Source organism: Phoxinus phoxinus (genome assembly GCF_949152265.1).
Source record: "Phoxinus phoxinus genome assembly, chromosome: 2".
In the NCBI taxonomy this organism is placed as follows: domain Eukaryota; kingdom Metazoa; phylum Chordata; class Actinopteri; order Cypriniformes; family Leuciscidae; genus Phoxinus; species Phoxinus phoxinus.
In genome coordinates this window covers 27,124,551-27,142,697 of record NC_136877.1, presented here as the reverse complement: position 1 = coordinate 27,142,697, position 18,147 = coordinate 27,124,551, and the positions used below count along the sequence as shown (strand labels likewise).

Below are 18,147 nucleotides of genomic sequence, written 5' to 3'. Positions count from 1 at the left end.
CTCAGCTCTGAAAAAATAGTCTGCAAAGGAGTGCAAATTTAATGTAATATAATAAGTTTCGCCCTTTCGAACCTCAGTTTTCAGAGTTTCAAAACTTTTTTTCACCTATTCGCACACCCGTTTTCAGATCACGGGTTTCAAGGTTTCAAATCTGGAAAACAAACTATACAGTGGGAGAACACTGACAAATTTGAAACTCTGAAAAAAAAATTGCGCAACATCGTAAAAAATGTTTTGCAGTTCTGAAGAAGGAAATCTCAAAAACAACATAATGTTTGCAGAGATATTCTTATTTTTTTACATTTTGCAAGCTTGTAAATCTTATTTTTCGATCTTTCAAAACTTTTTTTTTTTAAGATTTTGAGTTTTCGAACACTTAGTTTCAACCTTTCAGAACTTTATATTCAGTTTTGAATCATGGCAGGATATTAATCCCATAGTATGCTTGATAAAACATTACACAGAGTGACAGGCTGTGATTGCTTTGGTAGATTAACATTCAACTCCAGGTAAAGCATTTTGCCTTGTGCAAACATGAAATACAAAATAAACAAGGCTGTTGAAGAGCAAAATGGATGTCAGAAAATGAAATCTCAACTGTGGTTTCTGTATAACTAAATTACAAGTCTGACTGTACACAAGATTTGTATTCATGTTGCACATCATGTGCAGCACATGCTCTGTCTATATAGCCTATAAACATGCTTTAGACAGAGGAGAAACAACTGACAAAAGAACATTTGAACTAAACTAAAATACTGCTTAAAGATATCAAATTCATCAACATTTCTACAAGAAAACGTGTACTGTATAAGACTGAAGCAGTATTGGACTATTACAGTCAACCAAATCTCGACATGCACATACAAGCAAATTTTAAAATGACCTGTTCTGAACTGAAACTTATTCTCAACTGTTCTTTGTGGGAACGCAGTTTGTGGGAACCATTTACTTGCTCTGACACAGGACGATGCTACACCCTAGTGGATACAATGTGCAATTCCAATTTATTTCTGTAATTTCAGTGACACATTTGAGAATGTTGGCAAGATGTATCTGGTAATCATCTGACACAGTCATAAATACAGCAATAATCTGGCAGTGGCCAGAATTCGGCACAACACCAGATTTACCTCTCTTATTGTGACATGGTACCGGTCAAAAGTTTGGAAACATTAATAATTTTACTTTTTTTGAAAGCAGTCTCTTATGCTCATTAAGCCTGCCATTATTTGATTTAAAAAAAAAAGTAATATAGTGAAATATGATTACAATTTAAAAAGATGTTTTTATAATTTAATTCCAGTCTTTAGTGTCACATACTTCAGAAGTCATGCTAATATGCTTAATACTCACAGCATATGGATAATTTACATCAGAATCAGTTCCTTTCACAGTTGAAAGCATTTCCTATCATCAACTATGAACAAAATTTTAAGAGATAGATTCAAACTAAGTGGAAGCAGACAATTTCCAAATGGATAAAGACTAATCCAATGTTGCTGCAGCTGCTTTTTCTTCTAATAAACTGAAAATACAAAATTTTAAAGAAATGGCTATGTAAAACTAACAAAACTTTTTACATACATAACATAACCCAATAATGCAACAATAACACAATAACACAATTCAGATTTCAAAATAAAAGCTTTTATTATAAAACTATAAGAATTAGGAAAGTTGCTACAGATTTCACCTTCTCATTTAGAAATGGCACATCTGAGAACTGAATGGTTTGACCATGAACATCAGCATTGAAACAGAATATGAAACTTCTTCAATAGTCTTGTCCAAAGACCTCAGTTTCAAAAAGGTATTATACAACATACTCGTATCAGGTGTGTAATGATGCATATTAACACACATACAGCTTTAGACTGAGATATTTTTTTTTATATTACATATATCTGACCAATGAAGCCTTTTATGCCAAGTCACAACAGCCAAATTCATTTTTTATTCCATCAGAGAAGACTCCATGTGAATTTTTTTATTGTGGTATGAAAGTTAAACAGCACATCCACAACAGTCAGGTAAGGACCTCAAAAGAGCCACCATATAAAACCCCTGCAAAACAGAGACAGATCCATGGGACTGATTTGCCTAGATCAGCAGCCAATAATGATTATGTAAAAAGATTTCACTGCTGGCAGGGAAATGCCAGTGAGAGCACCAATTTGTAGTCACTGCATCAAAGTCTCGCAAGAGTTTCCCTTAATCGAACGCAGCGCACGGAGGATGGAAAAATGTCAAAACACAGAACAGTTTCAGCTTGAACCAAAACGCACATGTACAAAATCAACATGTAGCATACCATACAAACTGAAACCAGCGAAGATGACAAAAAAATTATATGAAATTTCCGGAGCTGAACAAATATGAATAAAAAAGCAATCACTTATACAGCAACAGACAACTTATGGTTGACCTATGAAGATCTGCAGGTTCCATTTTTGCACCAACAGGATTTGGATGAAAAGAAAATCATAATACTGAGTTACTTTTGAACATTATTTCCTTATGATAACTGAATGACCTTTATGCGATAACCACACTCGAGCGAGGAGCATGGCTACTTAAAACAAACACACAAAAACATGCTAGTTCACCTGCAGTGATGTTGGTTGGACATTCTCACATTCAAAGCGCGCACACACACACCTGTAACAAGCATTACAATAAATCCATCTAACATGTGCCATATCAACAACATTTTTTAAAACAGCTTTAAGCCTTCTCGAACAGCTGTGATCATACCTGGTGACCTTTGTATTGCATCTCAAATTACATTTCAAGCTGCAATGGCCACATTTGAAATAGTAACAGCACCCTCTACTGTAACAAATGTTTGAGGTAATGTGAAATGATATGATATGATCAGGTGTTTTCATGATATGTAGTGGTGATGGTGGGTACCAATGGCACTTAAAACACTCGATACCCAAAAAGTTTAACCAAAAACATAGTTGACCAATGACAACAATTGACCCAAAAAATTCCCCATCTGAAAAGTAACATTTTGACAATTCAAATTATTTCTTTCCAGTAGATTTAAAGACAAACATACATGATTAGCTTAATAAACCCATCCAAAGAACTTACTTTCCACTGCCAGAATGCTAAAAATACAAAGTCCCTCCTCACAAACTCATATCAGCACTGCAGTGCCTCTCTTTAAGTTGAAATACTTTGAATATCTTCTGCTATACGCCCAGTAAAAAACTCCAGTTGCTCCTGATACATTACTGATCGACAAGTCTGTCAAACCAGATTCACATAACCATTAAATCCCAGCTGAGGTAGGTGTCCATAGAGTTCAGCTGCAAAATGTAAATTCTGAGATATGAGAGATTTAAAATACAACATAAGCAGCCAATAGGATGAGTCTGCGATGCCACCGAAGGAGGTGGAAATCACAGTCAATAAGTCCAACATGGAGAATCAGAGGCTATCTGAGCCCAGCCCTGGAGGTCATCCACTCTAAACCCTGACACAGCCTGAAAAACACACACACACAAAGTGTTAAATAGGGATGCACTAATAAGAAAATCCTGCCCAGTACAATAAACGGTTAATTTTCATATTAAGACCAATATAAAAATGTTACACTATTACCTATAAAATTCAAAACGAAAACAATTAACATCAAACCGAAAAATGTTACAAGTAGACATGTGCTGGTATACGGAAGTACGATATATCACGACAATGAACATGCACAATATTGCCATCGTGGGGCCGTAGGCACTTAAAAATACAGTGAATACTTATTTATTATGAATTATTCCGATTTTTAGAATGCATTTTGAGAATACCCATCAACCATTTAAAATGCACAACAGGCTGTATGCAGCGTCAAAGAGGCATGCGCACACTCTGATGTAAACAAGCCCATATGGTGGAACTAGTGAAAATGCACAATCACTCTCTGACAGCAGGTGGCGCTGATCGAACAGCAGAAATGCTGCAGTATTTAAAGGTTTCATACAGCCATTCAGATTTTTGAATTCGCAATGGTGTTCATCGCAGAACCGAATACTTAAAGACTTAAGGCTATTTATTTTCAAATTAAAACATTTTTAGATTTTAATCTGGACTAACATACCCTAGATATTGTTTGAAATAAATATGTTCTGATTCTTTATTGTTCAGTCACTTTATATTTACATTATAATCTCAACATTTAATAATACATTATTAAAATCAAAAGTTGTATAAAAAAAAAAAATCTAAACTGTATTATTTAATGGACCTGAGCTAACGAACTAACAGTTGTATTTTTTAAACTAACGTTTACAAAGAATAAATACTTCTGTAACAAATCTAGCTATTGCTCATTGTTAATGTTAGTTAATGCATTAATACTAATGAGACCTTATTTTAAAATTATACCTATTGTTCTTTATAATTCTTTTGCACTTTAATCTGTTTGAAACATTTGTTGACTTTGAACATTTAAATACAATAAAGCAATACATTAATTTTGTTACAAGGAAAAGTTAAATCTGTTATAGTGACAACATTTTTTCTGCAACTTATTTCAATATCGTGATAATACCGCATACCGCGATAAAAGCTTTAGCAATTATCACAACATGAAAATGATATACCGTCACATGCCTAAAGTGAACAAGCGTCAAAGAATTAGTGTTTGAAAAATCAGTATTCATTTTTATATTTGCAATATTACATTTAACATAGTTGTTAAATTATGTTTGAAAGGATTAACGTTAAGCAATAATTAGATGATAGCAAAGCAAATCTAAATGTCAAAATACAGAAAATGAGCATGAACAATGAAATAGACCAATTTTGATTGAGACTGCAAATGTTAAGATGTGTACTAGTCAATAAAATGTAATACTGATACATCTGGAGAGAGATTATATTTAGGAGAGAGTTAGGACATGATTAATTTAATCTGCTAGCAGAAGTGTCTGGCAAAGCGAGGAACAAAGAGCGTTAATAAGCGCAAACCCTGCCCTGCAGCCGATCACAGGTGACTGCGGGATTGAGTTGACCAATGAAATCAGCTGTGAGGCAGGGTTTGGAAAAAATCGACTTATTAGGCTGCTGATATGATCTCCATGAAGTGTGCATCCTTTTGAAGATTTTTCTTTTTGGGTAACACATTATTTAAATTTGAACTTGCTGCATTCTATTGTATTATTATATTTTGACATCATTAATCTCTAACGGCAAGCAATAACCGCAGGCTAGAATAGTTCATGTTCAGAGGTACTGCTGATCTTACCCTTCTCCAGTGAGCGCACAGCAGGACTGGATGTGCCAGGGATGATCCTTGATGGAGCTGAGGGTCAGGTATTTGGAAATCTCTGCTGCAGACATACAGCCCTTCATGTCTTGCTTATTAGCAAAGATCAACACTGCAGCTTTGCGGAGATCCTAAGTGAGTTATGAGGAAAAAACAACAACTGAAAAATGTAATCAACATTTTGCGATAGTGAAGCTTCATATTCATCCTCTCGAGTTGTATGTGTGTGGTGTAAATGTTAAAGCATTACCTCGTGTGCTAGCATTCTGTAGAGCTCTTCTTTAGAAATGGCTAGTCTCTCTCTGTCAGTACTGTCCACTACCAGTATGATGAACTGCCAAAGAAAACACACACGCACACACCATTATCATCAGATGTCAGACAGCATACTGTTGCACTTGTATTCAGAGGTGGTTTCTAAGTTTAGCAAGGCCACAGAGTTGTTTGTTGCTCAGAGTACACACATGGCCTTGGCAGAAATGGTGTATATATGGTCTGTAAGAGCGAGTGCTCCTGAATAAAGCTTGACAGCAGGGCCCCACCACAAATCTCATACGCACACTTTCTGAATGAAAGGCAGGGGTCTCGCTATTCAAACCTCTTTGTGTAACCCTGAACTTTGAACTCTGAATCAGACACCAGCTGCTAAGATCTGGCAGAATTACCGCTGCGCACAACTGTTGTTCAAACTATTGTTCACAGCAGACTGGACCCACAGCTGTTCATCTCACCATATTATCTATTATAAACTAATGATGCTATTAGTTTGTGCATGTGCTGTTAGATACTGCTACTAAAAAAATACCCATTTAAAGATGTATCTGTATGAGCACATTCTAGTCAAAAGATGGTTTTTGATATTTAAAATAAAAGTGGAAACACTTGAAAGGATAGTTCACCCAAAAATGAAAATTGTGTCATCATTTACTCCCCCTTAAGTTGTGCCAAACCTGTGTGAATTTCTCTCTTCAGCTGAACACAAAATAAGATATTTTTCTGAATGTCAGTAACCAAACGGCCCCATTGACTTCCACTGTATTTTTTTTTTTCCCATACAATGTAAGTCAATGGGGTCCATCAACTGTTTGATTAATGATTACCCATATCCTTCGAAATATATTCTTTTGTGTTCAGCAGAAGAAAGAAATTCATACAGGTTTGGAACAACTTAAGGGTGAGTAAATTATGACAATTTTTTATTTGGGGGTGAAATATCCTTTTAACTGGAAGGTTCTATATGTTAAGACTGCATAAAACAACAATGGACAATACATTTAATGCATCTTTTAAACTTTAATTGTTACATATTACCAATACCTTTCTGACATTTCAGGTTGTATAAATTAACATAAGCAAATGTATTATGAACAAACATGAAATAAGGTATATTTATAAATGAACATTTACCTACATTAAAAAAATTATTGTTCATTGTTAGTTTGTAAAATATTTCCAAAGTCTTTTCCAATAGAGTAAGTTTGTCCACTGAAATAGGGAGTTGCAGGACCTGATAGTGTTAAAGCACATACATTCTTACAGATTTATTCTGCAAGAACGCATTCAATTCAAAAGCCTGTACAGTAAATACATTAATAATGTTGCAAAATACTTCCATTACAAGTCTTTTGAAACTTTCTATTCATCAAAGAATCCTGAAAAGACAAAGATCATCGTTACCACAAAAATATTCAGCAGCACTGTTAATAAAAATAAATGTTTCTTGAGCAGCAAATCAGCATACTAGAATGATTTCTGAAAGATCATGTGACACTGAAGACTGGAGTAATGATGCTTTTCGATCACAGGAATAGATTACTTTGTTTTGTTTTTTAATATTACAACACTTTCACAATATTGTATTCACACTTCAAATAAATGCAGCCCCCCTTAAACATAAGAGACTTCTTTAAGAAGAGATGCGGATTTAATTCACGCATCATATTCCCAAGCCATTACATCTTTCTCTGCCAATGATTTCCTGTCTACTCTATGAGGTCTCTGTGAATACAAAAACAGGACGCAGGAAATTCATCCTCGGTCTGATTATCATAGACGGATACCTACACATTTGTTTTTCCAACTTGCGAAGTCCCATTTACACTATTCAACAACACAGAACTGCCAAAATGTATTATTTTCCTGTTATCAACAATCTGTATTGCATAAAACGCTATATAAATAAAGGTGACTTGACAGCAGCACCAATCAGAAACCGCCTGTAAAATCACTCATGGGACCTATAAACACTTAAATTTCATCTGCCAAGCATTTAAAATAAATAAATAATGTAATCTAATCCCCACTTGTGTGAAGTTTTCAATTCTGTTAATGCAATCATCCCTTATCAAAGGGGTTCAGCCTCCAGCAGTGTAGTGTATACGTGCATTACCTCAGTGTTGGAGTAGTATGTGTTCCAAGAGGAACGGAGACTCTCCTGACCACCGATATCCCACATCAGGAAGTGGGTTTTCTTCACCACTATTTCTTCCACATTGCTGCCAATCGTGGGAGACGTGTGCACCACCTCATTCATTAAACTGCACAACAAAACAAGTTTAGATAAACCAAACCGCAGAGCAGTTTGTATACTTCACATTAATTACCACATTGGAAACTTTACCCATCTGTCCATACAGTATCTCAATCTATTGTTTTACTGTGTATACTGCACATTGTATGGTGAATAAATTGCCATGTTTAGTGTGTATTGTCCATTCTCACCGTAACAATTTTGGCTGGCCCAGGCGTGTGGCAATAAAGACTCTATTCTATTATTCAATGAATTAGAGACTACTTAAATAAAGAGCAATAAAGATTCTAATTAAGTAAATAAAATATCCATTACTCACAATTGATAAAGTATAGTGGTCTTTCCAGCATTGTCCAGCCCCACAATAATCACCTTGTGTTCTGCATAACAAAAGAAAATATTTTATGGATTAAAAGAATGGTCAAATTAATATTACAAGAACTTTATTTAAAATTCAAATAAAACAAATTAATTTCAAATAAGGATGAGAAAATATGTGAAATGCCATAAAATGTCAAATATGGCCTAATGCAATCCATTATTAAAGTAGGTTCATTGCATTAACTGTGCTCTCTTTCCTTCTGAGCTAGTTTGTATCCGTTGTTCTCTCAGTTCTAACTCCCAGATAATTGGTCCAGCAATCTCATACAAACACACAACTCAGCCACATGGGAAGAACACTTGCATAACAGAGGAAGACGTGATTAGATAAACCAGTGATCCATCCTTTATCAGAGCTCAATGTGAGGAAATTCTGACAGCCTCTGTGTGTGAGTGTGTGTGTGTGTGTGTGAGAGAGAGTGTGTGTGTGTGTGTGTGTGTGAGAGGACACATTTTTATATTTTTCACCTTTAAACTCTGATGTGAACTACAGGAAGCAGGACTGGATAACTCATGATATCTTTGGCAGCTCCGCAAAGACTATTTCACGCCTATTACTTCCTCCAGAAGCTCCCGACCCCTATTTTACTTCTGTATGCCTCCAGCAAAAATGTCACAGGGGCAAACTAAAGCCATGAAGAGAGACTGTTTATTAAGACTACAGTTACACTTCCCACAGGTTTTGGTGGAACTTTTCATAACAAACTCAAGGACAAATTTAGCCTGATTCTAATGTAAGACTACTAGTGCTACTGCTCTACGCTTTAGCCAAAGGATAAAACCTTTGAACATTAAAGTGAGCGGTTAATGATTTACAAGACCAATAGGTCCTAATTTATTTAAAGGGGTCCTATTATGCTCTTTTACGAAGTCTTGATTTTGTTTTTGGGGTGTACTAGAATATGCTTTCATGCTTGATTGTTTAAAAACACATTTTTCACATATTTTACATTATTACAGCTCCTCTCCCCAGTCTGTCCCAAACGTGTTGTTTAGTTCTGGTTTCGATGAAGTCTCTCCTTCTGAATACAAAATGTGCTGTGATTGGTTAGCTGGCCCAGTGTGTTGTGATTGGCAGCGCTTAGCACGTGTTCGGAAAATGTCCAGCCCCTTACCATAACCGCGAGTTCTGCTCTAGTGTAAATATAAAGGATGGCGTCGATTTCAAACCCGATTCAGACCCTGACAATGTTAACAACCAAGAGGAGCGCATCCAGAATGGATTTCATGCACAGACTTTGCAAGCACAGATTTCACAGGACGTTTAAAGGCCTGTTCACACCGGGGCGAATTTCGTGCGCGATATTCGCCGACGTTTATTGCCTCGTGACTAAACAAAGGGCGCCAATGTGAGTGTGCACACCGACGCGTAAAAGCGTAATTTTTAAAAAAATGCCTCGGATTCGTTTTTTTGGTTTGACGCGCCGCGTCAAAAACTATCCGACCAATGAGATTGGCGCTTTTGGCTCACGTGTCAGGAGCTTCTGAAGTTACAGTAAAACACAACTTGGGGGCGCTCAAACACAAACCGGTCTTGCCGAGCGTAACGCGAAGAAGATATACGCCAAGTATAGCGTCTACACTGCCGGGAAGAAATAAGACGAGGAAGATGCAAGACAAGATGAATGTAGAGCTGTTGGTCTCGTTGGTGTCGGAACATAAAGAACTAGCCTATATGACAAACGTGCCAGCGACTACGCGGGGTATTTCTGTTTTACATTAAGCGCCGTCTAATGTCAGGGAATGAATTTGCATGTTCACTCGGCTCATCGTCAGCGAACATCGCTTGGGTGTGAACACAAAAAAACGCGTTGAAAAACGCTGACGAATAATGTGCGCCGATATTCGTCCCGGTGTGTACGGCCCTTAAGATTGGTATGTTTTTCTTGTACATTATAGGTACGATGTTATCCACCATTTAATCATGATATTTGTCGGAAAACTTTGGCAATTGATCACAAAACCATGGATAATTTCACTAAGGGGCGGTGAACAGTCTTACAAAAGCAAAAGTGTACAAAACACTAATGTTGGCTAGCAGGTGAGCATAGCAACAACATAAAACTAGCCTATAATAAGAACTGTTAATAAAAAATAAAAAAACTACAAATAAGATGTGATTCTGGAAGCTGTTCTTCGTAAAATGTGCAGCGCAAAGATAACCATCTTGATTAGCCTATAATAATGTTCAGGAACAGTGTTTAAAATTAATTTTACCCATTCTAAGTTCATCAGCCTTAGGAAGATCAAACAAATGCGTTGTGGGCTCTTTGACATAGCAGCTAGGCTAATCCAGGCCTCGTCCGCTTTTCTGCGTATTCCGTGGGCGGGGATCATTTAAATGAGGAACATTATGTCTTCGTAAAGAAGAAAAATCGCATCATCATCTAAAATCGTTATATATATCTCTCCCTTTAGAGTCGACTGAGCTTTGTAACCAAGCAGATCTTTTTAATGCTCAAACAGCAACATTATTAGTAATAATAATACTACGATAACAATATTCTTAATACGATTGCTGAAATGTTTGTGTCTTAGAGAGAGCAACGCCCAATGTAATGAAGTGACTGGTCCTCTTCAGGACAGTGATCCAGGGAATTAGGAAAGAGAATGGGATTACAAATCCAACAGACAGAATTCCTTCTCCGTCTAGAGAAGTAGGCCAGAGAGCTGTATCCTACTTTCTCCTGGGACCTCAAATTGGACCTAGAGCAAGACTCAGCATTAAGCCCACAGGACTGGCTAGTTCACATTTGTAAGGAACATATCTAACACGCAAGAAATTATATGTTAACAACAATTAACAAGTAGAAACTTCTGTGAATGCAAATAAATTGGTGTCAGAAATGATTGAAAGTGCACGCAATATCAACAACGTCCATCCCAGTGTTAAAGGAACATCTGTCCAACATTACAGCAATCTGGATGTGGTTAGGAATGTTTGTCAGGGGACAAAACTGCTAAAAAATAGCCAGGAAATACTATTCGGTTGCTAAAAATTCAGTTAGAAGTTTAACTTGGAGACAATATAGCCTAGTACACAAGTTAAAATGTCTGCAGCTTCCGTAAATTTGTCCATCAGTGTGTGCTGAAGGCTGGGCAGGCTCAACTGACCGCTGAAACAGGCGAACAATGGAAGAGGGAAACGGTTTCCTCACGCTGCTTTTGTTTGCCAGGTGCTCGTGGCGTCTGTTTCTCTACACAAAAGCATTTTCAATTCAAATCAGTTCCTTTTATTGTCATTCCACAAGTTGGAGCTGATATCTGACCTCTCTGTCCTCTGGACCTACATCATGAGAGACACATCTGTCACAGCAGCCGTTAAGACATACAAACATATGTCAGTGGAAAAAACAAACACACATTAAATATAGCCATGAGCTGGAGTTTCATCACAGGCTAGTTGTAGGCAGCAAATCCACTATGGCAAAACCATTTTTTTTTTCTGCACTGGTCAATTGAGGTTTTGGGCTACCATGTTTTCTTTCAGACTAGAGGAAAGTAAAACACACAAAATACACATTTAAGTGTTTAATTAATTGCAGCATCTATTTGTGTCTGTAGATTTCAGATAGGCTATCTATTAAAGGCCAAGTTTTTTTCCTCATGCACTGAACCATCTCCACGTCATCTTCCACTGTTACTTTCTGGAGTGACAAAAATATTTATCCAAAATCCTATCTGTAGAAACCTTCGACTCCATATTAACAAAATGAAGCAAATTTTAAATCTGGCTTTATCAAATGTTCAGATTTCTGTTCTGGAAATGTATCCATTCCAATGTATATTTAATAAGATAAATAATTATTAGCATATTTACACATCTCACAAAATGTAATAAACAATTGTCTTAATGTACTGTGATTAATCAACAGAAGTTTATTTTCGGTTTTTTTAACCTATTCATCTGTGGTGTCTTGCCTTATGGTAGCCTATTCATTATGTACCATTTATGAAAGTACCTAACGTTAGTCACTGTATCACGGTACAACAACAGCAGTATTACTTTTTTTGGGGGAAATTTTAAGCTAACGTTAGACATTGGGCTATAGCTTGCGGTTTACGTGTCTTACAACAAACATACAGTCTTCAGAAAACACGTTATCGATTCAACAAGTGGATAATAACGTTAGTTAGCAGCTAATGTGCAGATCATTTAGATCTGACCTATCTGTTACCTTCACCACTAACCAGATCATCTGATGTGTTTGAGCTAACGTTAACGTTACCTGGAGAAGGTAACGGACCAGGTAAGTTAGCCGACTAAGAAACCGTCAGCTGCTACCATTACAAGGTGAAAACACTGAAAACATCTGGTCTGTTTAAAATATAGGATAAACACACGTAACGTTAAACGTGTCAGTGAGAGACAGTGGTTTCAATAAGTTAACATTAGCACAACGCAGCGGATTTAAAACGAGCTCACTAGCATTAAGTTAACATTAGCTCAGATCCGCTGGATGTCTGCCTGAGGTGAACAACAGTCAAAACAACTCGCTCTAAACCAGTCAGAACAACACCTCTTACCTTGATTACAAAAGAAGCTCCATAGTTTGGCGAAAATTAGACCCATTTCTCCTGGTGTGTGAGAGAGCGTGTCCAGTGAGTGGGAATTTATCGAGAGGCCTAACGTTACAGCAGCTCTGTCCGTGAAGCCGTTATTTTTTCATAAACCCGCTCGCGCGTCGCGCCATGCAGATACGATAAGTCAGCAGCACATGCCTCCTTCTGTCCGTGTGTGTATGTCCACGGTGTGTTCACATAGGCGAGCAGCTCCGAGCACTTTCTTTGTGATCAGATCAAGTGTGCGACAGATGAGATTGCGGCGGATACATCACTGTCCAAACACAACCCTCTTCACTTCCCAGGTCGCTCTGACCTCATCCACATTTTCCTCATGGACAAAAAAAACCGCACATTAGCTCCCTTTGTCAAGCTACACACGGGTAGGTGCACAGGAAGACCTCAAGGGAGTAAGACACGCATATGTGCAATTATGCATGTGCTGCTGCTGGGTAAATAACAAGCTCTCACACTCTTTTGCTGTGCTGTACACACAAAACACACACCATCCCCCATCAGTGTTACACGTGTGAGGATCATGACGTGCACACATCCAGCCCACAAGTGTTGTCTTCTTCTTTGGTGAACACACCAATGAAACATCCATACAATGTGTATTATATTTAATTAAAAATCCCCGTTGAACATTGAATCTACTGTACTAGAAGAACAGTTACAAACACAATTGAAATTTTCTTTGCATTCCATTGACATATCCTAAGCAGATAGATGGGCAGGCATACAGGCACATGCAGTTAGTAGTATGTGGGTAGACAAGACATGTAGGCTGTCTGATATATATATATATATATATATATATATATATATATATATATATATATATATATATATATATATAGATTCATAGATGGTGGATTGATTGACTGAATGTTTTACTCACCTGAATCAAAACTAGGTTTTGACCAAAAACCACAGCACTCTGCATTGATTTTGACCACTGAGAGGAAACTGGTTGGTTACTCATGTTTGTCTTTTTCTGTGTTGCCTGAACCACAAGTTCCCTCCTGCCTGCAGCAGAGCTTATTTACACTATAGTGTGAAATCTCTAAGAAAAACTGAAATGGAGCCTGTATGCAAGTATCGTGTCTGCTAAGAATCTATCGTAATAAGAAACTAGATAAGAAATGATTTGCCATTTTACTGAACACTGTCTTATGGTTGTTTCAGATTACAAAATGGTATGTCATAATATGACCTAAACACTTCTTCCTATAACTTCTTATAACTTCTTCTTTATCATTCATTAGAAATCGGATTGGTGTCACCAGGGCCCAGGGGCGAAAATTTAATCTAAATGTTGGGGGGGACAATAAACTTAAAATTTCTCAAGAGCCATTTTTGAAGGGGACACCAATAATACAGGCAAAATTGTACTTGCAAGGATATGTGTACATGAAAGCCTTACTAATATTATTAGTGTATGGAGAGACCATAGTGCCATATCCTTCCTCTCAAAGTTTCTCTCTGGTTCAATGAAAAAGCTGACTAAATTGACCAAAATATTCTTCATTGGAGTGCGATATGGACAAAAAATGATCTATATATTCTGGGATTTTATCGACAACAATAATTAGACAATATTTTGCTGAGTGTGTTATTGTGCTGGTACCTAGCAGGTTTAGGACTGCTGTGGACAGCTGACTCTTAATAGTTTTTAGTATTCTTCATATTCTGTGTGGTGGTCAGTTCACAGCAGTTACAGAAATAATTAATATTTTACAGAAAAAATATTTTTTCCAATAAGTTTAAATTGATTTTTTTACCTTTTATTGGCATTTTTACTTTTTATAAATCTAATTTAAACCTAATTATGTGCATGCATAATCTTTTGTGTCAATTTCATACATTTATTCCAATTAAATTATTATAATAAGACACAATAGGGCTGTTGCCAAAATCTTTGCAATGGAGAGGAAACAGAAGCTGCGTTTGAAATGGCATTTAGATGCTTTTACACAGACATAAATACACCGATATTTTGATGTTTTAAACATAAAACGTTGAATAATGATATTTGAAATGGTTTAAAACATGAAAAGATACTTTAAATGTTAAATTAAAACCGCCAGTAGGTGGCAGCAAGTCACTGTTAATGAGTGAGTCATTGAGATTCAACTGTTCTCTTACGTACTGCGTTGTCGTAGCAACGCATTGGGAAAATCCTTTTCCACGAGAATACTGAAGCAAAAATGTGTGTGTGTGTGTGTGTGTGTGTGTGTGTGTGTGTGTGTGTGTGTGTGTGTGTGTGTGTGTGTGTGTGTGTGTGTGTGTGTGTGTGTGTGTGTGTGTGTGTGTGTGTGACAGTGTATGCGCACGCTGTGTGGTTGCTGCCACTGAGGTATAGCCCCATCGATCTAGCCTGTGAGGTGGTTGTGTATGATTTGGCAATTCACCTTATTCCGGAAGTAGCACTGGGTGGCGCCATCCGCGTAATCTCACTTCCTGTTTTAGCTACTTAGCGCTTTGTTTGCCCTGGTCAAATCTGTTATCAGTCTTAGTTTAATTTAATTGCCTTCTAATTTATTTAAAGAAATTAGAGATGGCCAGTGTTAACTGTGCAGTCCGTGGCTGCCATAACAGCTGGAGAAAAAGAAATTTGACGCTGTCTCAGCTTTGTTATGAGCATCAAAAGAAGAGATCTGAATGTTGTGGGCCAGCATTTACTCTGCACCGACCCCCGGTCAAGGAAGAGGACAGGCGTGCGTGGCTTAAGGCGCTGAATTTAAAGAACCCGCCGAAGTTTCCTTTTGTCTGTTCCTATCACTTTGTAGACGGTAAACCTACTCCTGAACATCCATACCCCGAGAAATGGTTAGGCTACGTCGCGCCTCTGAAGAGACCTCGCCGGGTGCTAGTAAGAAACACAAGTAAGTTGACATGATGAATAAGTTGTTTGACAAGACTCTCCGCCTGATCCTGTTTGTGTATGTTTAGTGCAATAGACATTATTTATTGGGCTATCAAGACATTTAACAAAGATCATGTCATGTTCTTTAATTTGTTAAAATATGTAAAGTAATGTGATTGGTTCTATGTAACACTTTGTGAAATTATGAAAACCAGAGGTGTGCAGTACTTCGTTAGCTAGCTATATTTACAAAGTTTCTTTACTTTTAATGTAATTGAGTATTTTTAACAGTCTGTTATAAACGTTTTTGTTTAACTAAAAGCTTTATTTTAACAATATGAAACATTTCTTCTTCCAAAATTATTTAATTATTTCTTAGTTTTGTAAATTTAAGATCAGACTTTTCATTTGAATTGCATGATTTTTTTTTGTACAAATTGTCAAACGGATGTAGCGTTCACAATTTCTCTAATTTGAGTACATTATATTTACTTGAACCCCTACTGTTGTATTGAAGTAACTTTAACTTTACTTAAATATATAGATGTCACCAATGTTGTACTATTTTTGTTTCCTCAGCTGCATCTGCCACCTGTGCTGTGGAAGACAATAATCATGAGGAAGAAACCCCTTGGCTTCCTCCTGACCACGACTACGCAGGGAGTCCTACCCCATTATTAGACCAGCCACTTAAGCACGATAAGGCAACACAGTGCTCGGGTCCCCCCGAACTGAACAAACAACTTCTCCGCTCTGATCACCTCAGCCTTCTGTACACAGGCTTGAATTTGGAAACCTTTTCTTTTTTAGCTGATCAGCTGACAAAGGATTACATAAATGCTTTTCAGATGGATGCTCGTGATCAGGTGTTTATGTCACTGATGAAGCTGCGGCTGAATTTGCTGCAGGATCACCTTGCTGAAATATTTCATGTCTCACAGTCACAAGTCAGCAAGATTACATCATTGTGGTACGACATCATGGAGGAGAAGATGAGGACTTACATCCCATGGCTGCCCAGGGAGACCATTCAAGCTACAATGCCACAATGTTTTAAAGATCACTATCCAACAACAACCTGTGTCATTGACTGCTCTGAAACCCCCCTCCAGAAACCCCACAACCTTGACTCAAGAGGCGAGTCTTATAGTCATTATTACGGCCAAAATACAATCAAATACCTGGTGGCGATTGCTCCCTGTGGTCTAATAATGCATGAAGAGGAAGATTAGTTGTAAATTAATAATTGTAAATACTTAAGTTAAGCTTTTCTTTAACAGTGTTTCCTCTACTCAATTGTCTTTAGTGATTCCTGCGTGCTTGTGTACTTTTTTTTATTTTTACATAATGCACGTTTTAAAGAAACATGAAATTGATACATGTAGAGTTATAAAATGTTGATAGAAACAATCACTGCTTGTTACAATGAAAGCTGTTTATTTGTACATTAAACAGAACATGGAACAAAAACTGTCAAACTATTCTGTCAGCACATATGAACTAAGATGTAAACATATGCCTCAGTACTTTTAAAGTTCCGCATAGCAGAACCATCAACCCCAAGAGACAAAACAAAATAATTAAAAATGTCGCCATATGTAATATGTGGCCATTGCTTCATGTCATCACCCCACTCAGACACATCCCTTGGGTGAGGCAAACATATCCCCCCTGAGCTCTTCAGTGTGTGTATTGTTTCCTCCCATGTACTTTTCTCCATTGTTGACATCTGTGAAAGATAAAAGTAATTAGTATAGTCAGAAACACTTAAAATTTTAATGTAACAGACTAATGATGCAGCAGACAGTGTGAAATAAGAGAGCGCTGTAGCTACATTTGTTTTTACATTTATGCTTTACTGTTCTCAGTATGATATTGATATAAGTAGATAGGCTATAATTTTATAGCCAAATGCGTTGGCCTATGGTTATTAATAACTGCTGCAATGTACTAAAGTACATTTCACTTGAAGATTTTGAAACAATGCCACCATCAAATTATTTAATAGCTGTGTCTTTCTAATAGCTATTACTTAGTTATGAATATGTGCACAAACACTACTACATGTAAAGTTTGAAACATTATTACACCACAGTTTGTTTGTTTAATCACCAGATACATTTGCAGTGTATAGCTAACAGATGAGAAAAAAATAGCCACGAACTGGTGTTACAACTTTAGATGTTTGTGGCTAATGTAGGCTAAACACTACACATCGGCCGGGCTGCGATCAGACAGGCAGACGGGTCATATAAACACCTAAAAGTCGTTAAAAAATTACCTAGAGAAACATTGCATTGCATTGCTGTGCTGTTGGTACACACGTACAGAGCACATTTGGCACAAATTAGCTTACCTTATTGACATTTTATCAGTGAGACTTCTCTGCAGTTCTCCTCGAAATTGAATGAGAGTCCGCTAAACCGGAAGTTCGTTTACAACGGAAGTACTGGACAGAAGTAAAAGTGGGCGGGGCGGAATAAGGTGAATAGGGGACAGCCTATACGCTGGTGAAAATCGGGCCGACTC

The 18,147-nt window shown here is 37.1% G+C and overlaps 2 protein-coding genes across 3 annotated transcripts; one reads left to right on the top strand and one right to left on the bottom strand.

The window, feature by feature from the left end:
- Positions 1-1,630: 1,630 nt before the first annotated feature.
- arl8 (ADP-ribosylation factor-like 8) lies at positions 1,631-13,342 on the bottom strand. 2 transcript variants are annotated; one of them, XM_079597538.1, is made up of 8 exons: positions 12,714-13,260; positions 11,550-11,677; positions 11,301-11,472; positions 8,125-8,185; positions 7,665-7,812; positions 5,526-5,609; positions 5,255-5,406; positions 1,631-3,497 (listed from the first exon to the last, which is right to left on the bottom strand). In XM_079597538.1, the coding sequence occupies exons 5-8, from the start codon at positions 7,806-7,808 to the stop codon at positions 3,449-3,451; spliced, it is 429 nt and encodes a 142-aa protein (XP_079453664.1). In that variant the 5' UTR covers positions 7,809-7,812; positions 8,125-8,185; positions 11,301-11,472; positions 11,550-11,677; positions 12,714-13,260; the 3' UTR covers positions 1,631-3,448. The 2 variants fall into 2 exon arrangements, with proteins under 2 accessions (XP_079453664.1, XP_079453663.1); XM_079597537.1 differs by lacking the exons at positions 11,301-11,472; positions 11,550-11,677 and having other exon boundaries at positions 12,714-13,342.
- A 1,840-nt stretch (positions 13,343-15,182) lies between these two features.
- On the top strand, positions 15,183-17,080 carry LOC306990566 (uncharacterized protein). Its single transcript, XM_079597524.1, has 2 exons — positions 15,183-15,637; positions 16,198-17,080. The coding sequence occupies exons 1-2, from the start codon at positions 15,310-15,312 to the stop codon at positions 16,848-16,850; spliced, it is 981 nt and encodes a 326-aa protein (XP_079453650.1). The 5' UTR covers positions 15,183-15,309; the 3' UTR covers positions 16,851-17,080.
- Positions 17,081-18,147: the final 1,067 nt, after the last annotated feature.